Source organism: Vigna radiata, unplaced genomic scaffold (assembly GCF_000741045.1).
Source record: "Vigna radiata var. radiata cultivar VC1973A unplaced genomic scaffold, Vradiata_ver6 scaffold_134, whole genome shotgun sequence".
Lineage (NCBI taxonomy): Eukaryota > Viridiplantae > Streptophyta > Magnoliopsida > Fabales > Fabaceae > Vigna > Vigna radiata.
The window spans coordinates 444983-468710 of record NW_014543261.1 but is presented as its reverse complement, the minus strand read 5'-3'; the positions used below and the strand labels follow the sequence as shown (position 1 = coordinate 468710).

The 23728-nt window shown below is 31.8% G+C and overlaps 2 protein-coding genes across 2 annotated transcripts; one reads left to right on the top strand and one right to left on the bottom strand.

Annotated features, from left to right (window-relative positions):
* The first annotated feature begins 1183 nt into the window (after positions 1-1183).
* LOC106753625 (uncharacterized protein At5g23160) lies at positions 1184-2799 on the top strand. Its single transcript, XM_014635451.2, has 2 exons — positions 1184-1740; positions 2287-2799. The coding sequence occupies exons 1-2, from the start codon at positions 1402-1404 to the stop codon at positions 2674-2676; spliced, it is 729 nt and encodes a 242-aa protein (XP_014490937.1). The 5' UTR covers positions 1184-1401; the 3' UTR covers positions 2677-2799.
* A 4375-nt stretch (positions 2800-7174) lies between these two features.
* LOC106753583 (myosin-7) lies at positions 7175-23662 on the bottom strand. Its single transcript, XM_022777605.1, has 27 exons — positions 23471-23662; positions 16885-17013; positions 16418-16561; positions 16178-16323; positions 14909-15065; positions 14678-14736; positions 14402-14561; positions 14010-14159; positions 13768-13910; positions 13527-13673; positions 13322-13423; positions 12590-12647; positions 12402-12503; positions 11469-11506; positions 11169-11295; positions 10892-11062; positions 10674-10805; positions 10475-10584; positions 10305-10365; positions 9908-10085; positions 9594-9799; positions 8549-8668; positions 8272-8372; positions 7905-8190; positions 7536-7637; positions 7347-7454; positions 7175-7279 (listed from the first exon to the last, which is right to left on the bottom strand). The coding sequence occupies exons 1-27, from the start codon at positions 23660-23662 to the stop codon at positions 7175-7177; spliced, it is 3534 nt and encodes a 1177-aa protein (XP_022633326.1).
* Positions 23663-23728: the final 66 nt, after the last annotated feature.

The following is a 23728-nucleotide window of genomic DNA, read 5'->3' as shown; positions in this document are numbered from 1 at the left end:
CACGCACGAGATGTTTATACCTCGGCGTGAAAAGGGTGTGTTGGAATCTCACATTGACTAGAGATAAGGCCAATTTATAATATATAAGTGAGGTGCAAACCTCACCTTACAGACCGATTTTGTGAGGTTGAGTTAGGCTTAAACCCACTTTCTAATACATTCATGAACGGTGATCTGCAAGAGATTTACATAGAGCAACCTCCCAGATTTGTTTCTCATGGGAGTCTTTTGGGTTGATATTTCGTCTTCTATGTCGTCTCATAAATTATTAGCAATTTGGTGCCAGTCGAGTGCAAAAACAAATACTTTCACTAAGTCTTTATGAATTAAATTAGTAACAAGCTTGATACATACGATTTGTATGCATTAGCTTAAAGGAGAGTGTTAGATATATTATATTTATCTTTTATCTTTAATTAGTTTGTTACTATTTATTTTGGATTTAACCCATAGTTTTTCTATTATAAATATAAGACTTGACGTGTATATTCAACACAAAGAAGATTAATTACATACATAATTTTCACTATATTCAACAAATACCATACTTGCACATTGTTAATAATGAATATTTTATGTGAGTTGATATATATATATATATATATATATATATATATATATATATATATATATATATATATATAATATTTATATGATATGTGATTTTTATGGTTAAACGTAAAAATTAATAATTTATCTTATATAAAACCTTAATATTAGGAACAAAAGAAAAAAATTGTTTTGTAAAAAAATGGAAACATAAAAGTCTTAAAAACTATTAAAGAAAAATTTATCTACTAAAACTCATCAATGAGATGAGAAATAAGTTTTCCTATTAGTAAAAAAGAAGTTAGAAACTATTTGAAATGTTACAGAACTACATATATAACCACCAAATTTGATGAACATGCTATCCCCACATTAAATTACATGTATACGAAAGATAAGAAATTGATTAGTTCCATTGATGATTACCAACATGTACCTAAACAATTGTTTTTTGTGGTCAAACCAACTATAACTAATTACATTCTTATGGTTTTTACCATTTGATGATGAGTACACATGTGTGTGCATGCACGTAAAGCATAAGTACCTCCAAAGATAAATTAAAAGATTGAATGCATGATGAAACGTGAGGAAGGTGTAAACGTGTGAAGAAGATTTCGACTCGTTAAAAGTCTAAGTCTTCCATCCCAAAACCCTAATTAACATTATATATATCAAACAAAACCATTTCCTATCTTATCATTATTTTAATTATCATGCTTTCAATTACAACACCATCACTAATCATATTTCTAATCTCAAAAACCCTTCTTCTTCCTCATCATTCTAACAATAACCATGTTCATCACCCACTAATAACAATCTCATCAAATCCTTCTTTCTTCTATTTCCATGGCCAAATCCAAAACCTCTCTTTTTCTATGTTGTTTTCGCTCTTCCCATGCCTTCCAATCTTCTCCCACCAAACCCTCCAATGTTTCTGTCTCAAACATCAAGAAGAAGAAGAACAAAACTACTACCACAAGTTGTTTTTCATGGCTAAGGATTCGATTCACCAAGAAATCATCTTACAAAACGGTGCCGTTTGAAGCTTCAATTCACTCTCACCATGCTCATTATTCCAAGGCCAAGTCAAAGTCAACTCTTCCTCATAAGCCTCAGTCTCCAGCAACCACCAACCCTCCGCCGTCCACTCAGCCACCCGCCACACCCTATTATACCCCCACACAGGTATTTATTCTAATAATCATTTTGTTTTTCTAACATCATATCTTCCATTTTTTTTACATATTTTTCAATTTATTAAATGTGTTAACAAGTTTTAAGAAAAAACAGTTAATAATTAATAACATACCATCAAGAAAATCAAATTTGTAAAACTTGATGATAAAATGAGTTTTCCTTTTTTTTTTAAATATTTTTTTTTTACATTTCAACAGTGTTATGTTATACTCACATTTAATGGATTCGTAAAATGCATACAAAATAAAAATTATACAGTGACAAAATACGTAAAAAGAATTTTAATAGTTGAACTTAAATAATAATAATAATATAATAATACTAATAATACTAATAATTAGAGTAATTAAATTATGCAATTCAAATCCTTAAATAAAGAAATGTTAGTGACTGCACATTATCGATATTAAAAAAATTAATTTCCCTCCATTAAAATAAACTGGAAACTGGAGTAATAATTTTTCTTTTTCAATTGTTTTCCAATTTCGATAAATTCGATGTTCTAACTCCTTATATTCTTAAACTATGTTCCAGACAAGACACGGTTTGAAAAACGACGCAGAGGACACGCGTCAAGAGGGGAGAAGTTCTCCTGCTCAGGCGAGACGGCAGGCGCGGCGGCTGCCGTCGACGGCAGTGGGAACGCAAACGACACGTAAGAAGACACGAAACGACGGTGTTTTTGGCATGTCGGTGGTGGTGGTGACTTTGGTGATTATGATATTTTGGGGTCGTTTATGTGCCATTCTCTGCACTTCGGTGTGGCTCTACTGCGCTCCGCGCTGGGGGAAAATCGGTGGCGTAAACGACGATGGAAACCCCAAAACGACGCCGTCCAACGAGGTTGATCTCGATTCGGATGAGTACAAGAAGAAAGTCATAATGGAGGGTCTTCTTGGGAGAAATCACAGAGCTGGGCTTTGAAGAAGATTTTCGCAACGCTGTCGTTTGGACTCTGTCGCCTTCACATTTTTCTCTATATCAATTAGTACCAAAATGAAAAGAAAAAACAATTGTAAATTCACGAAATTTCATGTAAAAAGATTTTCTTTCTAAATTCAAAATATGGTTTCTGAAAGATCTGACATGTGATTTTATTTTTTGAGTTAAATATGTTTTTAGTCCCTATACTTTGGAGCGATTTTGATTTTAGTCCCTCTTTCAAACTATAGTACAATTTAGTCCTTCAACTTTAGAAAACTCTGGTTTTAATCATTTTTACCAAATTTTTTTAACTTTATTTGCTGTTTCAAACGTGTTTCTCAGTTAACATTGAAGCAAAAATGTGTCAAAAAGTGTAAACAATCCAAATGCTATAATGAAACGTGCTTGAAACAACAAATAAAGTTAAAAAAATTTAGTAAAAAGGACTAAAACCAGAGTTTTCTAAAGTTGAAAGACTAAATTGTACTATAGTTTGAAGGAGGGATTAAAACCAAAATCGTCCCAAATAATAGGGACTAAAAACATATTTAACCCTTATTTTTTTATTTTTTTATTTTTCTTCTGTGATTATAATATAATTTTTAATTTTGAGTCATATTGGTATTTTTTTTAAGATCGATATTCATGATATTTTCTTTATTAAACTAATTCTATACTTTTTAAAAGTTGTTCATATAAAATACATTACATTTAATCATTTGTTAAAAATCTGAAGAATAAAATGTTTGAAAAATAAGGTAAGAATAAGATGAAATCGCGGATAAAAATGATAGAAGATCAAAATTATAATTTAGTTTATATTATTTTATAACATTGATTTTGATTTTAGCTTTGAATTCAAGAAATTTTGTGAGTAAAAAATGGAATGTTCGTTGCCGGTTTCACGGCGGCGTTTTGTGAATGACGTGTTCTTGAAAATGTGTCCAATGGGATAAATATAAAAATAAAGTCAAAGATTTGGAAATGGTATTTATTGTTTATGTATTTTAATATAAATCACGGTTTGTAAGTATTCTTATATATTTATCTTTTCATTCCTCATCTCTATATTAATATTAATACATTGTTATTATTATTGGTGTTAAAATTATTATTTCGTCCTCGTTATAAACATAACTATATTATTGATGTTTAATTAAGTTTCAGAATCCCTTGTAAATTTGGAAGTTTTTAATTGAATTTTTATAATGTTCATTTCTCCATTGAATTATTGTTATTAAATTTTTGTGTTAATGTAATGATAGATTATTAAATAAGTAAAATGACTATTATCTTACTGGGTTATCTTATAAGTTATTGTCACATAGTATTTTATAATTTTAATAGAAAAATTAAATTGTAAAGATTGAATTAAAAATTTTAATAAAAACTCAATTGAAAGTTTTTAAATTTCTTAATCACTTTAGTTGAGTGTATATATGGTTTTTCGAATGAACAAATTTATAATTGTAATCAATAATATTATGAAAAACTAATAGAAACACATGTGCCTACCCTTGTTTTACGATAATGAAAAATAAAATAAATTTTTTTTATTATTATTAAAATCAAAATACATCATTAAATTTATGAAAAGTATAGAATTAAAATAAACATTTTTTTTTATAAATTAATTCATTGTTTTTCTACTAGGATTAATTATAATAGGAATTAGGTTTTTTTGTAAGTATAAACTATAACTATTGTAGTAGTTTAGACGCAAACATAATGTATCCTTGCAAACAATAAATCTTTTCGTGGAAGCCACCCATCATCTATCTATATATAGAAGACAACAATTTTGTAACTTTGTTACATGTAGATGGAATGAAATTGTAGAATAATTATTGTGGAGCTTCTTCTCTTTTAGAGATATGAATTTATCAACTACGAGTCTTATCTTGAATTTCTTAAATTCAATTCATGATTTTCTATTGCTTCTATCTTCATATTACATTCAAGAGGTGTTTAATATTAATGTTCCTTTTTATAATATCTTTCATTGTTGATCGAGAATCAATGGAGTTACAAAATGATTTTCGTACCCATTCTTATTAATAAGAATTGATCCATGAATTCTACCATATTTTTGCCTTTTTTTATATTGTTTCTTTCTAATTTTTCATTTACATTTCATAGTCTATCAATTTTATGTTTTATTTGTTGTGTATTTATTATTGTTGACAAAATGTTTTCATGTCATTTTCTCATTCATGTGATTTTGAGGAATTATATGACCCAACTACTTAAATCTTCTTATATAAATTTAAGACAACCTATGGATAGATATTGATTTTGATTATTAAGTCTACATTATATTTTGATTATTAAGTCTATATTAGATTTTGATTATTATATGACTCTTGCATTTGATTTTGATTATTAAGTCTACATCATGTTTTAATATCATAATAACTATATAAAAATTTTACACCTTAGACAACTATTTTTTCAAATAACTTTTTAAGGTGTATTGTGATTTATATATTTGAAATATTTGTGTCCAATATTACAAATAATGTCCTATAGATAATGTTTCAAATAATTTAAGAATATCATTAACTTCCTTGTATCATGTCTGATTAATTATTTCAAAACCCATATTATTTGTGTTGTTTATGTTCAAGATAAGAAGTTTCAATAAGAATAACTTAAAGTAATATGTAAAGGCAATATTCAAATATGTTAATTTGTTCTAGTTTTCCTATTCTAATATTAGAAAGTGAATTTTAAATCTAACTCAAAATTACAAAATCAATTAGTAAGATGAGTTTTACACCATTTAATGTAAATTTGCTTTATTTCTAATCAATATGAGATCTCTAACTTCTAACATTAATGAAAATGAAATACACTTTAAGTATATTTTTAACACAAATTAAATACATTTTAGCTACGTATTTTTTCAACAATGAGAAACAAATAACTTAGAGCAAGTATTACCAATAGTAATATCTTAGGATAAAGAAAAACATAATTAAAAAAACACCCTAAATGTCGTGACGACAAAAAACTTTTAGAAGAAATGAGATGAGAAGCTTGCAAAGGTGGTGTGCTAGGAGCAATGGGATGACGATGAAGGTCATTACTAGTACGTGATCTCGAGTGTGGACGAGAAGATGGAGAAAGACGAGAGCGATAATGGTGTCGAAGAGATATTTCAAGAGAGTAGGCTTGATGATGTGACGAAGAAGGTTGTTGTGGCTGATGGTAATGACAACCAAGAGAAAAAAAAATTGAATTAGATAACATGAAAATGTCATGAACATAAATGAGAGGTGTTTAAAGGATGTTTTTGCATTGGTATAATAACATTTTTGTCATTATATTTGTAGTAATAATTCAATGTTTTCTCTTTATTTTTAACTCAATGTTTTTTTTTCTTTTTTTTTTACTCAAGTCTCTATACATTAAAAAAAAAGAGACTAAATATGATCCTTATGTTAGATCAACGTTAATATCATTCATCCCTTTTTGTCCTTGGGATTGAACGATAAAAACCTAATTAAAAAGAGTGGGTGATTGCATTAATAAATGTTACATCATCCTCTTTAAACTATGTTAACCCCTTAAACTATGTTAATGTTGATTTAATGGAAAGAATCACATTGAGTTATTATAAAACATATGGTATCACATTGAGAAAAAAAAGAAGAAAAACATTGAATCATTACACTACAAAAAAAAAAAATTGAATTTATTGATGGGCAAAATTCATCTATAAGCATAAAATTTTTTCATTAAAGTAAGATTACCAACATAAAAAAATTTGATAAAATGCTAGTTGATAACTTTTATCGATGAATTAGAATCTATTAGTAAATATTCGTTGGTATTTGGTTTTTCCCTTTCTCCTCATTCTCTTATTTTTCTTCCTCTCCTCTGTCACCGACATTTGTTAAGGTTGATTGCCATCATTGTTATCATCGCTATTATTATGCACACCATTTTGATTCTTTTTTTCTCTTTCTCTTCTTCCTTCTTTTCCTCCTTTATCACTATTATCACCACTACCATCATAATCATCTAGCCTCCTCTTCTTTCTCTTTTTCCTCCCATCTTTTCTTTTCACTAATCTCCATTTAATATTTAAGACATATTTCATCATATTTAGTAGAAAAATTGAAACTCATTTTTACCAACGAATTTACTAATAAGTTTTAAAAAATACAATTATTGACAAAGTTTCAAAAATTCAATTACTAATAAAATTTAAAAAAAATTCAATTATGAGCAAATTTTACTTTCACATAATCAAAATTAAAACGAAAACTTTGAAATCATTTCACTAACAAAAGTATCCAATTAAATCTATGGATCAATTTCCAATGAAAATATTGATTGATATGAAGTAAATTCTAAAATTCATCAATAAATTCTATTTTACTAAAACATGTTTATTCGTCAAAATATTGTGTTTTCTTGTAATATTATTATTATAAATATAGAAAAGAAATGGTATTAAAGCTAGATTTAATAAGAGATATGTAATGTTAATTTATACCTTGAAATGTTCATTTTCCGATGCAAATTTATTGATTGCGTCAGCAGCATTGACAAGAAAATCCGGTGTAATTTTCTTTTCCAATGAACTAATTTGTTCCTGTAAAACATAACAATAACAATATATACAATAATGTAAAATTTCAAACACCTTATTTAAATTGTACCTTAAGATGTTCATTTTCTGAAATAAGCTTATAGATAAACTCATCGTTCGTAAGATTAACAGGAAACTCTTGTAAAGTACTTTTCTTTTCCAACAATTTAATGCGTTCCTGTAAAGCATAAAAAATAACCCTAATAATAATTAATTACAATTATGCATAAATTTCAAATACTTGGCATTTAATTTGTACCTTAATATGTTTATTTTCTAAAGTAAGGTTATTCAACTCATCATTAGTAACATTTGTAGGTAACTCCCTTTCAATTTTCTTTTCGAATGAATTCACCAGTTCCTGCATAGAATAAAGAATGAAACTTAACGAGTTATCGTAGCTTCAAAATTATTAAAGATAAGATTTAAGTATAATTATGAGTTAATTTTGACATAAATACGGAGTTGAGATGTTTGTGAATATAGAGTAATAAAATGGATGAACTCTATTTGTAAATATTTTATGTTACATTTTCTTGCATACAAACTGTTTTTGATAAAAATTCTAATATTGAATATTGGTTGTACATGATTAACTAATCAACTGTGTACATCATTAACAGAATACCTGCACAGTTTGAGGTTGTTCAACTACTTTCATGGCAGTCTCTAGTTCCTCAGCGAGCACTGCCTTAGTTTCTTGGAACTGAAACTCCATCTCTTGCAAATCAAGCCGCAGTTTTTCAGTTTCCTGTTTCTTGGCTTCCTTGATTTCTTGGAACTGAACCTCCTTCTTTCGCAAAACATGTTTTAGTTTTTCAATTTCTTGTGTCTTGGCTTCCAACTGTACCTCCTTCTCTTGCAAAGCACGTTGTAGTTTTTCATTTTCTTGTGTCGTAGCTTCCTCAATATCATAATGAAAAGACAACATTTAGAATGTTGGAGATAAACTCTTTCATGTTTCTACATTTTAATTTACTATAAATAAATAAATTACCCTCATTGTCTTCTCTTCCTCTAGAAACGAAATTAAATCTTTGACTTTCTTTGCCAGATTATTTTTTGCAGCTTCAAGTGCCTTTGTTTCTTTGGCAGCCTGCACTAAGTTCAAATTTATATATATAGTATCAGAGAATTTTATGGTAACAAAGCTGACCAATTTCTTATGAAAAATGATTAATAATGCTGATTAATTTTAAAATGAAAAATACTATAGGAATTTGCTAATGCTTGAAGAATGAAGAAAACTAAACAAGAGGGAAGAGGGAACACCATTTTAAGCTTTCGAAGTTCTCTCCGAGCCATTGTTCTCTTTCTGGAACACACTACGAAAATTGTTGCTTTCTTTAACCTCTGGAAATAAGTACGAGCAGTATAACCTCTATATAGACCCTATGATAAGAAGACAAAAGAAAAACCACATTAGATTTATCATGTTTTATATATAATGCACCAAACATCATACAATGTGAATATATGGTTACTAATGAGATAAACAATTCCCAACACCTTCGATGCTTTAACCTCATGCTTGTTCATTATAAAATAGCATGTTACAATGATAGAAAGGGTAAGTAAAAGACTTAAATTTCAGTTGAGATTATAGCCATAAATGATTGAATTTTTTTAATGAAAATCATCGAAGAGTTACAATGTCAATGAAACTTGAACCAAACTGATATAAAACATTACATCTAACTTAAAATATTATATGTTATTCAACTTTTTCATTTTTTCTACTCAACGTGAGACTTAGATTTACTTAAAATCTCTATAATTGAAAATGTGGAATCAAGTAAATGGTGTTCCTTCCATTTGTGGTGCTAGTGGAGGGTAAAATGTTTGCTTCTTAAAACCCATGATTGAAAGAAAACAATGGTAATTTGGCAAATATATAAAGGCAAAAACTTACATACTCAACCATAGGTACTGTTGGTGCTTTTTTCATTCATATTTAGAGTTTCATTTGGTAATATACAATGGTAATAAGATGCAAATTATCAAAGTAATACCTATGCTAGTGTATCTAAGTTTTATTCATATATAGATCTAAGAGTGGATGAAACAATATGCCCAACAAATAACAAATATCGATAAGATAGGTTTTAACGATGACTCTAATACCATGTCAGAAGTAAACTTTAAGCTTAAGTCAACCCTACAAAACCGACTTGTAAGGTGAGGTTTGCACCTACTTATATACTATGAACTAGTCTTATCTCTAGTCGATGTGGAACTTCCAACAAATAGGAAACCTAGGCAGAAGTATGAGATAGTATTCTTCTTTAACTAGGAAGAAAATGCTTCTCAATCCTACCTGTATAACAGCTGCAGCTTGTGATCGTTTTCTGAATCTAAGGTCATTTCTAGCAACCATCCCTCTCAAACCAATTTGAATATAAATAGCTGAGGCATAAATTCTTTTGTAAGCTTTTCTGGAAACATGCATTAGGAAATCTTTCTGAATTTTCAAAGAAGCTGCTTCTCTCCTCATGCATTCATACTGATTTCGTGCGAGTTGTCCTACATTAAATTCAAAGCGCATAAATGTACAATCAACATGCAATAACATTTCACTGATTACATAGTAAAACACTACAAATAGTCCTAAAGGCTTCACATAAATGACACCTTTCACAACCCTTTGAAGTTCTATGGTAGACAACAGCAATGAGATGAACTGTTTCTGACAGAGAAAAGTGCGGACTTTCCTCTGAATGACACTTGCAGATCTTCCCAGGACCTCTGCACGACATGCATCTAGTTCTGCTATTTGACTTGCTCTCAGAAACACTTTTGTCTTTCCAATCTGCAATGGGAAATAGTTCAGTCAGAAAGAGTTTTATTGTCTTTCCTTTTATGATCTTAAATGAAGCAATCACACAAGCACATAGGTGAAATGCACTAGCAGTTAACTTGTTTTATTCCAAGTAACATTTTATTTCAAGTCCATGTTAAAGCAAACCAGCATGCAATGTAAAATGCTACAACTGAGATCAATAAAAATTCCAGTTGGATAAATTGGCACCTGATAATCTTTAAGATTCACTCTATCTAGAATCCTCTTGCAAGCAGTCTTCCTATTAGGGCTGAGAATGTATGGTTATTGTTATTCAGTTTCATATACTCCACAATCAGATTCATCTATTATGACTGGAAAAGGAAAAACAAAAAATGGAAAGGTAAGCATGAAAATACCATTCTTTCATAACCTCAGGTTCCAGGATGCTAAACCTCTGAACAAATTCATCAAATTTCTTTCTAGTGGGATATCCAGCACAACTTATCCGAATTGCCTCCATTACTCCCTGTGAATGGCATCCGCAAAGTCTCAAGTCACTTGGCCACAGTACTCATGTCAGACAAGAGAACACAGCCAAAATGGCATTGAACTTACTCCACATCGAAGCTGCTGCAACACAATTTTGTTCCCGAATATCCCTGGCTTCAGAAGATGATTTGGCTTTACACAACGAATGTAGTGTGGCTCGGTAGCATTTAGTGTTTCAAGCAAAGATTGCAGTTGTAGCTTTGTAATACGTGCATTAAGCATAATGCAGATAAATATAAGGCAGAGATAATTTTCATTTATATACTTGGCAAAACAAAACAGACCTTAAACTGAGTGGCAACTGAAGAGAACTTTTTCGATTTTGTAGCATCCTCAGGTAAAGGAGGGAACAACCCTGAAACAAAGGAGCACTTGGAGGCTTTGAGTATGTCAGCATGCTCTGGAATAGCGTAGTCTTTATTTTTATCGAGGAAAAGATTAGTTTGATAAGTAACCTGAAATTGAAAACCATCATACATTAAGCCTTTTTTCTTCGTGAATGAGTTGAAAATAATAGTTAGCATTAAGAAAACTATGTAGACAAAAATGTACTTCACTTACATCACCAGCATAATGCTTAATGGTGAAGTCAGTGCGAGAGAACTTTGGCTTGTTGAAGCGTTTGTTGCCTTTGAAGGTTTGATACAGCTTTTCAGCAAATGTTTCGTGCGTTGATCTTGGAAACATACTACAAAGAATAAGCAGGACAACCTCACAATCTCAAAGGTCATGCATATGCAGATGCCATTGCATATCTATATAGAAGTATATTTAATGCAAAAGTGAATAATATTAACCAATCCGTATCTAATTGAATAACCACAGTCAAGTGTTTGAGCCACTCAGTATTGAAATACATACCAGGCCTCATCCAGGAGAGAAATAATGCCAACTGGTTTCTGAAGTTATAAGTGTACATCAATTAGAAATGTAAAATACAAAAGAAACAAGTATATCTCAGTAAAGTTCAAATACATACTGAATATAAACACAGGGAAAAGATTCTGAGTTTCCTCTCTTTATTACCGGACAAAACACCCCTTCAAAGGAGCTTACTCCTTTATGATGGAATGTGTTCAGTTTGACAAAATATATTCAAAAGTTCTGTTAGGACACCACCTCCTATTACAAAGTTCTATAAAAGAAGAAACGAGGAAAAAGGAAAATACAACTGTTTGCTTTTATTAAAACAGCTGTAGTTAGAAGTTATGTTGTTGGGAAGCTTGTATATATAGGTGTGTTTGGGGTTATGGGGGGAAGATAGGAAAATTAGTGAATAGTGGTAGGTTTCTGGAGTGTTTCTGTAATAATTCTGAAACTTCTATTTGAAATTATCAGGTTTCTCTGTTTGAGTTTTCTTTCTTGTTTTGAATTAATGCCCTTTTACTCCTTTTTCCTCTTATGATACACCTTAAACCCTTCTCTCTTTAAGGTTATTTCTCTGACTTGTTCCTAACATATGCAGTTATATGTACTAGCAAGCCATCTATGAACCATTCTCATCATTTTGCCCAAAAATCGATAGCAGTAACATCAATAGAACAATCACTATTCACTAATCATGACATATTGACTTACTGAGGAGTTTAATTTGAATGGACGTTTCAAAAAAGGCATCATGAAAACTCATCAGGTCAACCATTATCAGGAGCATGATTAATTTTTAGTCCAAATGGGAGTGGAAACCATGGTAGAATCATATATATAAATGAAAGTATATCTGATGCAAGACTGAGATGAGAAAATGACAGAAGTTTCCCACAAAGGCAAAATTGATGGAAGTGTGAACTGCACCTTCTCTATGAGATCAATAACATCTTGATTATCCACGAACTCAATATAACTCCAATCAATCTCTTCCCTTTTATATTCCTCTTGCTCCATTTTGAAGATATGCTGCAAATGAAGTGTTAATTGAGTCAACAGAAACTGTTCACCAGATGATGAGTAGCAACAAGATGGACAAACTAAGGGAATCAAACCTGGTTGAAATGTTGCTGTAATTTCTCATTTGCCAAATTGATACAGAATTGCTCAAAGCTGTGTCCCCCCAATTAGATATTACAAAGGAGAGTTTGAAAAGTTAGTACCACAGGAAAAAGGGTCAATTCCAAAATATAACACTATTGTCAGAAATATAAGAAATATCTAAAAGTGTTATTTTAGAGTATCTTATAAGATCTCTTAGGATTTATTTTTCTTTTATATTTTTCCTTGTTTTCTATTAAGTTAGGATGTTTGTAATATAGGACTATCTTAATAAAATAAATTATATATAAGCAAACTCAACTCAAGTAATGTGGAAGAGAAGATCAAGTTACAAACATATCTAGCAAGGCACTATCAGGAGTCATGTTAGAGCAATTATAAAATCGTCCACCATCGTTAAGAGCTACATTATACACTCAATCATCTACTAGTCATCTTCCAAAAATTTCCAACTATACCCTCTTTCTAAGTTTCAAGCCATCAACAACCAATGCAATTATTTCTACTCCCAAAACTCTAACACAACTACCTCAACATTTTTAACCATTTATGTTATGCTTGAATCAGACAAACAAAATACTATGGCATGCGAAGAAGACAGATCCATAACCAATATATTCTCTCTCGGTAGAGAGTAGAGTTAATAAATGCATTGCATATAAGTTCCTATAGTTAATAATTTCACTTCATGTCAACATCTGGAAAAAGGGGTACTGGCTAAGCACCTGTTGGTTTTGAAACTCTCAAATCCATATATATCTAGAACTCCAATCAAACTGTTTGATTTTGGATCTTGCCCAATAGTGTCGTTTATCTTGCACATAATCCTGGACAACACATGTTTGCACCAATAGAATCAGGGAAACTCATGTACATTAAAATGAGCTTTTATAAGGATATGTAAACTTTTGAGCATCATAGATATATTACCAGTCAAAAAGCCTTGAATAAATTATTTTAGCTAATGAATCTCTTCTGAGAGCTGCAGAATTTGGATCAAGTGATTTTGTTATGGTGTCACCACGAGTCATTATAATACTTTTGCAGAAAGACTCTTCAAGGGACTTCTCATCACACCTTCCACAAATAAACAAATAAATAGCCATAGAAGTAATAGACTTGGAGATTAATTTTTAAGAGAAACAACAAATAAATTAACGACTTCACTTACATCAAAAGCTCAGCTGCGGTTTTTAGGTGGAAATAGGATTTTTCATCCTTGGGCTGACAGGAATCAAACACCTCTTCCACTCCCTTAACAAAATCAATGTTTCCTAAATGAAGTATTGCAGCTACTACTCGAAATATAGCATCCTGAGAAGAGGGATGCCGAATATTTCTAATGAAAACAATTAATAGAAAAAAAGAAGAAACATACATACACTCTCCAATGGGGATGTTATTGAGAGGTACCTGCTCCTCAGAGCTGATCCCAACAATCTCCATAGCTCTCTTAGTTGCAAAGTACTCCTTAGAATCATCCAACCCATCCAGTTCAATGCTATTTGATTGATTAAGGTAATGGAATTTTCTTGGATCTCCCAGTTTGTACTTACCAGATTCCTAGACATGGGAAAACTCAAATAAAAACAATGAATCTTATAAGCTGACTTAACAAACTTCAAAACCCAACTTTTGAAGCTCATATCCATGTAGAGAATGCTCATGAACTTTTTGTTATGAAACCATGAATCCTGTAAGCTACTTGGATCAAGGTAGTGACGAGGGAATTGGATAATTTGAGCTTATAAAATTTAAACCTCTCTGTCATTGTTGTACCAAAACAAGGAAGAATAATAATGTACCTCTTTTGGTGCAGCACACAGCATATAAAAGCAATGATAGTTTCTCTCAGGATCAGAAACTTGACAAACACGGGATCGTTCCAGCAAATATGTTCTGATAGCAGCTCCTGAAATTCTCCCCTTTTGATCAAACTGAATCTCCACAAACTTACCAAAACGACTGAAATTATACTATGTAAGCTTAGGACAGACTTTAAATCAATTTAGGCAAAAGAGGTTGCAGAGGAAATTGCAAAGAAGAGGAAAAAAGATCTTACTGGACAACAAACTCAGTACCTAGAATTATTATTCCTAACTGTCTTTGCGTTGCCAAATGCTTCTAAAACTGGATTGGACTGCACAATTGTGAATAACATCCAAAATTAAATTTCTCAAGAATGTATCACTAATCTTACATTCATAGTACTATGTGAGAGATTAATATATGGCCCAGTAAGCTTGGGGTTAGACAAGAAAACTAAAATGCAGAAACTTAATCAGAATATAGGGCAAGATTTAGTTTCTTACCTCGAGAACTTGTTGCTCCACAGACCGTCCTTCAGTTTCTGCTCTCCCTCCAATAAAAGCAAGATACTGCATAAGCATCTTTGTACTTTCAGTTTTTCCAGCTCCACTTTCTCCACTAACCAAAATAGATTGGTTTCTTTTTTCGTTTATCATCTTTCTGTAGATAGTTATCTTGGTTAGTGAATGCAGACACGTCTTATTCATAATTTTATATCATTTGACAATTTCCAAGAACCTTTGATACTTCAATGAAACCAGAAAAAGTAAAGAAGAGATATAAAACCAGAAATACAACTTTTTGTGTAGTTACCAATGGAAGAAGGAAGAATGAGTTATCATTCTATTACTGAGTGCAGTAGGTAATGTATTACAAAAAGATATATCTGTTTCTTCGAATTGCAATCTCCAGGGTGTTTTCCTATGATTTTTCTACTTCTCTAACGGTATCATATTTCACCTTGATGTGCTTAGTTCCACCATGCATAACAGGATTTTTCAGAATTGCATTACTTATTATCAACTCATATGACAGTAGATTTTCATCATGTAGCTGCTCCACATTATATAAAACTTTTCCAAGTCAAATGGCATGATTTGTTGCGGCTGCAGTAGAAATATACTTAGCTTCAGTGGTGCATTCAGCTACCACCTCCTATTTCTTTGAATTCCATGAGAAAACATCACTACCAAATGAGAAAACATAACTTGAGGTACTCTTGGCATCGTCTAAGCTTCTTATCTAGGCACTATCTATGTATTCTTGAAGATCTCAAAGTTCATCCTTTAAAAACCATAAGCCACAATCAGTTGTGCCTTTAAAAACCAAATGGTTACTGTTTTCTTCTCTCTCACATACCCTTAAAAGTGAAGGAGTTCCGTTATCACGTTATGAAACTAGAAACAGTAAAAGTAAGTTATAAAACCAGAAAAACAGTTATCTTTTCATTATTGAGTTCAGTAGGCAATGTATTAAAAAAAGATAGATCACAGAAGTTTTCATTTTGGTTAGTACTCAAAAGAGAGATATAAATTTCCGCAAAAATAAGGACCTGGACTCCTCAAAAAACAACGATTATCACTGATTTCAACTTAACAAAAAAGAAGTTGTTGCGATGGATGCAAAAACCAAAAACAAAAACTATCAAATGGTATACGCTCCACGGACTTATTTGTTTCTTAATTATCTAGACCTTTTATCTTCTTTATAGCATAGAAACAGGTTAAAGCCACCAACCAAGGCACAGAAAACTGAGAGCAGCATCGAGATACCTATATGCAGAACTTGCAATAGCAAAAGGGTGCGGGCTCTGCTCACCAAAGGCCGCACATTTATACTTTTCCATGGTACTAGTTCCAGTCAAATGAGGTAACTTTTGAAAAGGGTTTACAGCTATCAATATACTTCCCGTGTATGTCTGCAAACGCCACCACAAAAAGTAGTTAAAGCTTCATTGCAGTGAGTGTCACAGCAAAAGAAAGCGCATCCGGAATATCGATTCAACATCTTACATAAATCTCATTTATGGAATATCGAATTTGCAAATTCTGAAGAAGTCCTGGTTCATGCAGATATGCCAGTCTTGTCATATCTTCCACACCAGCAAGTGGGAATTCTGGATCTTTGGGATACATGTTAGCGGATTTTCTCAAAACCTGCAATGGAGATGCACATGGTGTTGGGTGTTTTCAACAGTTTAATAATCTCATTGTGTAGGTGAATTGGTTTAACTCTGAAGTACAATGGAAAACTCTTGCAAACAAACTTCTTGACAAAATTTTAGATAAACTACACAATTCCTTGCTAAAGAAGTATCCATGATATGAATATCAGATGCAAAAAGAAGGTTCAAACCCTATCACATACTGTGATATTCCTTTTCACCCGTATAATAATGCATCACACACCCACAATAGCCTCAAAAAGTACAAAGCATTGGAGAAATGAACTACGTATACCATACATTCAGGAGACTCACCCTCGTGTCCGATTCAAAAAGGATCGTGACCTCGTCTTTGTTAGATTCCTGAATTTCTCCATCTATCCAAGCTAACTCAGGGTCCTCTACCCAAACATGGGACCCCACTACAAAATTGACTTGATCAGCCTGTGCATTCAAAAGAATCATCAGTGCCTTTATCAATTGTGAACATGCAAACCAATTTGTGAGAATTTGCTCCCACATTACAAGTAAAGGTCAATCATATAAATGAAGCCAATGCTGCCATTGTTACATGACAACATAGTAAATGCCACCTACTTAAGCACACTTTAAACCTCAAAAAAACATTGCATCCTGAATCCTTAACATAAGTAAAAAACAAAACGGCACTTCTGCATGATATTTGTTAAGACGCATCTGTTTTTTTACCACAGTGCCTTGGTACACCTTTCTAGTTATTTTTCTACGCGAATCCAACGGTGCATCCACATCTACTTTAACCATGTCGAGAAATGATAACATACATCAACTCCAGAGAAACAAGAATCAGATATAATCTAGCCATATTAAGATTTGCGTCGCCCCAAAATGTGCAAAAGCATTTGTTACCAGAGAATTTCAACCATCTCCATGTTCTAGGACTAAAACAAATGAGCAAAAGCTTCCAGTGGTTGCTGACACTTTAACAACGCAAGGTGAATAAAAACTGCTTATTTGAAGTAAAACAAATGACTGTAAAACAACGGACTGTCTAACTAAAGGGCTCGAAAGGAAAAGTAACACAATGTGAAATGAAAAGTGTCAAAAAATTAGTACCATTGCCAACAAAATGTTATGCACCCAAATGAATCCGAGGACCAGCTACTCAAACCTTGGATTGCATCACCAGAGTCTACCAAGTAATGTGGAGAAATGACTTGAAAATATTGAATCTCTAAGGAGCAAGGACTAAATTATCTTGCTGAGCTATCTGTCTATCTATCTAACTCTAACTTAAAGAAACGTGCTAGTGAAATATATATAAGTTGGCCTTTTCTTGGTATGAAGATTGGAAGATTCAAATGGGAGTCACCCCGGGAAAGTGGCGTTGCAGAAGAGGCTTCACAATCACGTGGCTTTTCACGAGAAGATGTTCCAACCTATGCTAACCCCTCCTCTTCCTTCTATGTCTCAAGCCAATTGTCTGGTGCGTGTCTTCCCCAACAACGCAAACAAGTTATAGCATGACACATGAAATGTGATCACAAACAACAACTATGTGTGTAGGTATATCTCCAACAACTATGTATCGTAATCTTATGCAACTGGCACACCATGAAATCCAACTTCACATGCTGTCCTTATTCCTCTCACAAAATGCCATATACACTTCCAACTAAAATAGAAAATCTCTGAATCCCTCGTTGTTTCTTCACACCTTGGATTCATTGTTCGCACATGAATCTCCCACATGCATGTATGCACTATGACATCATGTGATCCCCTTTCTCGAATCCAGGTACACCATGTCTTGCAAACTCTTGGTGCATGTGATGAGAGTTTTGACGTGATCAATCTCAGAAAGTGTCCTCAATCTGTCTTCTCCCGTGATCCTTTTTTTTCCACATCATGCATCATCACCCGCAAATGATGATCCTATGAAAAATCCAAAGATATTAAGAATTAACACAAAAATCTACACGCCTTTTCTTGAATCAAAGCCTCTAGAATCCACCCTCATCGTCGTTGAAGAGCTCATCGGTGCAACATCACCAGTGTGGTAGCTTTTCAACCATTGAATTGAATCTGAATATCTGATAGAAAATATGTTTTTGGCAGAATTCAATGGCTTAGAAAATGTCACTTACTTGTTGCATTGGTGCAACGGTGGCATGTTAACTTTTTTCATTAACAGATATGAATCATACCAATGTTTGTTTACCCTTCTTCGAGGCAAACCGGAGATCTAACCAGCTTCTCTACGTGGTTAAATCTACTCCATTTTCTATTTTTAATCTAATTTTTTCTATTATAGTATTAGTATTAATATTACATTCAAATCTTATTCTAAATTCGTGCTAGTTATGGTTACAGTTATTGTTATTTTTATGTTCTCAACTATATACTCTACTCTATTTGTCTCGATCGAACTGCGATATTTTTTTTTATCTATAATTTCTATATTATTATATAAAGGGATTATTCCTTTTGTGTTCAAATTTTTGTTTTCTATATTACACGTTAATATAAAGGGATCCTGATGAACCATTCCAAGAAATCATTTCGGCCAAGGAAGAGTTCATCATAAATCCCTATTGTTCTTACCGGGGTTGGAGTGAGCCTTTGGATAGGTAGCGAGATCCTGATAGCTTCCATGATTCCTGGTGAAAGTTCCTGAGGTTTGAATCTTTGAGTAAGAAAGAGAATATGAGAGAGAATGTGTGTATTTCCTAGTGATATCCCATGTCTACGGGTTTTTGGACCTATAAGGCTGGTTGTAAAAATAGATAATAAACACTATCATTAAAATAACAACTTAATATATATATATATATATATATATATATATATATATATATATATATATATATATATATATATATATATATATATATATGATAATTAACATAATAATATCAATAATGTGATACCTTAGTTGATTAACCATATATTTTATAGATAAATGATATCATACCATAATCAAATTATTAGGATTTGGTCATATATATATATTGTTAATATATGGATATTTACACTAATAAATATATCTTAAAATACTATGTAACTAATTTAGGTCAACAATGTTGAATGAGTCTGGTTGGGTTGCGTTACTTAGCATATTTGTTAAGTCGACTGTGTACATAAGTCCCCCCAAGCTCCAAAGTTTGATTAACATATATAGGGAATGCATGTTTCAACTATAATTTACCCTTTGGTCAAGTTGTAGCCAACTTTATGTTTACAAGAGGATTGGCCATTTGGCCAAACTATAGGTGGTCATCTTTGACTGTGAACTTAAAGTTAACTTGGGTAATTTTTAATTGAGTTATGGTGGTCGTCTTTGGCCATGTAGGTGGATTGGACTAAGTCTATTGTTTCCTTTCCTAAGTGGACTTTGTTGTACAAGTATTGTAACTTAGGCATTCTTCACGTTGTGGTATCGACTTAGACAAGATTTACTTTTTTTTTTTGTCAACTTAGGCAGGTCGTCTGGCTTATTTTGCTAGGGAAGTGGTGACTTTATTGGTTTCTATAGAGCATTTATTAAGGTTTTTTTTTGAAACATTATAATGATTACTCTAGGATGAAAAATGTCACCTCACATTAAATGATCTTGTAGACTTTTTCAATAAGATAATTTTTTTAATCTTGTGAACTTTTTTGGCCCCAACCCACATGGACTAGGACTAGGTCCTATTATATGGGCTTATTTGGCAGTTCTACATGACGTACATTGTCAATAGCTAACTCATTCGGCTTTAACGATATCATCAACAAAGTTCTCGAGCAAGTAAAAACTCTCACAAAAAGACTGAGATGACCACCTATACTTAGAGAAATACTCTTTAACAAAAGGATCTACGCCCTCACATCCTTGAGTAATGAACCTCGGTCCTTTCTGATACTACCATTCCTAGAACTACTACATACTTGGGATGAAGACCTTGTGCCTTGAGAATCACTAACCTTTTCATATCACCTTTCTCGAGTAGGTGACCTATTGGGACAATCCTGAGGATAAGAAGACGAAGCCATACCTGAGAAAATAGATGGATGGAAAAGATATAATCGTTTCTTAGAGCAACGAATGCAGTCCATCACCTTAAACCTAATCCTACTTATAGGACCCATGAGATATATGAAAATTCCCTAGTTGAAGCTTCATGACCTTCAGATCTCTTGAAATCCTACGATCTAAAATGCACGACCATTGCATTTCTCTATAGCACAATTGTCAAATCAATCATGTCCTCTCTGACACGTATCTTGTCAAGTCTCTTCCTCTACAAGTTTCTTCGAGATTAAGTGGTTACTATGGTATGCCATGGAAAACCCAAGATGACAAAGAAAGGAAAAGATTTCTTCCAAAGCCTCAAATCCTCCTTAAGCTTAGAGGCTAGTGTACCGTGGGAGGACTGGGAAGATATCATTCCCCCAATATATATATATATATATATATATATATATATATATATATATATATATATATATATATATATATATCATGGAAAACCAAGATGATAAAGAAAGGAAAGAATTTCTTCCAAAGTCTCATATCCTCCCTAAGCTTAGAGGTTAGTGTATTGTAAAAGGATCGAGATGATATCATTCCCATAGAAGGACACCATATGAACATATGTTAGAATTAAATTATATTAAGGTAGCTCAAAGTGAAGCTTAATCAAAAATTAGGATTCTCTAGACTCATAGATTAGTTATGGCCTAGATAACTTAGGCCTAGTGAGGTAAGGCCAATAAAAATAAGAGTTATATATGGTTTTAGTCCTTGAACTTTAACGTAAAATTGAAATTCAATCATATCCAAAACTTTGATATATTTTGATCCTCAAACTTCAAAATGAATAAATATAATGTTTTCATATTACATTAATTTTTTTAACATGTCAAACGTGTTTCATGCTAGCATTTAAGTTTTTTTGTACTGTTTAACATGTTCTTACTTTAACGTGAATTGGAAAACATGTTTAACACATAAAAAATTAAAATAAACGTGTTTAACACATGTCAAACGTGTTTCATGCTAGCATTTAAGTTTTTTTGTACCGTTTAACATGTTCTTACTTTAATGTGAATTGGAAAACGTGTTTAACACATAAAAAATTAAAATAATTAGGTTAAAAAGTTATATCTATTATTTTTAAAATTTGAGGACCAAAATAAATTAAAATTTTAAATAAAGATAAATTTTAATTTTGTGTGAAAATTCAAAAACTAAAACATATTTAATTCATGAAAAAAATAATATAAAAAGACACCAATCACGAGGTAGTCACTGTTCAAAAACTAATAGCATTTACTAGATGGTGAATTGATCTTTGTTATAATAATTTACTTTCAATTTTTTTTTTTTAATTTTGAAATATAATTAGAGATGGAATAAGAATATAAATTATGTAAACCAATTTGAGAAGACCCTTTTATATATATATATATATATATATATATATATTATATAGTTAAAGATATATTTCTCTTATTTGTGTTTGTTACTCTCAGTCCTATTTATAATACAGGCTTGAGGCTTTTTCATCAAGATGGGTAGATACTTAATACAATTTGGCTTGGAAAGATGAAAATACTTAATCTCAAAAGTAAAAGAAATAATTTCAAAATCTTGGAATAGTTCATCTTCTAATTTCTCATAGAAAATGTTTCCCCAAATATCTCCAACCATATACACAAATATACAATTGCCACAATATTTTTTTTTATTCTGAAACAGACAAATTATATATTTTTCTGCTTAAATTGGAAATTGTAAATTGGCATATCTACGAAGTTTTAGTAAAACATATCAGGCGCAGTATAAAACTTTGTGCAATGAAAAGGCTAAAACATAATAATTTATCATGTTTTGTAAATAATAAAAACATAAAAAAACTAAGATAATGTTTATAAATAAACATGTGTAAACATATTAAGCTAAAATTATTATACACTTCATTTATTATTAAGATGAGTCCGTACAATAGAAATAAATGTATACATAGTTGAGAACACAAACAATTATAATAGTATAACCATAACTAGCATGAGTCTAGAATAAGAGTGAAATGTAATATTAATATTAATACTATAATAGAAAAAATTAGATTAAAAATAGAAAATGGAGTAGATTTAACCACGTAGAGAAGCTAGTTTGATCTCCGGTTTTCCTCGAAGAAGGGTAAACAAACATTGGTATGATTCATATCTGTTAAGGAAAAAAGTTAACATGCCACCGTTGCACCAATGCAACAAGTAAGTGATATTTTCTAAGCCATTGAATTCTGCCAAAAACATATTTTCTATCAGATATTCAGATTCAATTCAATGGTTGAAAAACTACCACACTGGTGATGTTGCACCGATGAGTTCTTCAACGACGATGAGGGTGGAAACTAGAGGCTTTGTTTCAAGAAAAGGCGTGTAGATTTTTGTGTTGATTCTTAATATCTTTGGATTTTTCATAGGATCATCATTTGCGGATGATGATGCACGGTCTGGAAAAGAAAGGATCAAGGGATAAGAAAGATTGAGGACACTTTCTGAGATTGATCACGTCAAAACTCTCATCACATGCACCAAGAATTTTCAAGACATGGTGTATCTGGATTCAAGAAAGGGGATCGCATGATGTCATAGTGCATACATGCATGTGGGAGATTCATGTGCGAACAATGAATCCAAGGTGTGAAGAAACAACGAGGGATTCAGAGATTTTCTATTTTAGTTGGAAGTGTATATGGCATTTTGTGAGAGGAATAAGGACAGCATGTGAAGTTGGATTTCATGGTGTGCCAGTTACATAAGATTAGGATACATAGTTGTTGGAGATATACCTACACACATAGTTGTTGTTTGTGATCACATTTCATGTGTCATGCTATAACTTGTTTGCGTTGTTGGGGAAGACACGCACCAGACAATTGGCTTGAGACATAGAAGGAAAAGAGTGAGACAGAAGCAAGAGAAGAGAATAGAGGGAGATAGTTGCAGAGGAGGGGTTAGCATAGGTTGGATCATCTTCTTGTGAAAAGCCACGTGATTGTGAAGCCTCTTCTGCAACGCCACTTTCCCGGGGTGACTCCCATTTGAATCTTCCAATCTTCATACCAAGAAAAGGCCAACTTATATATATATATCACTAGCAAATTTCTTTAAGTTAGAGTTAGATAGA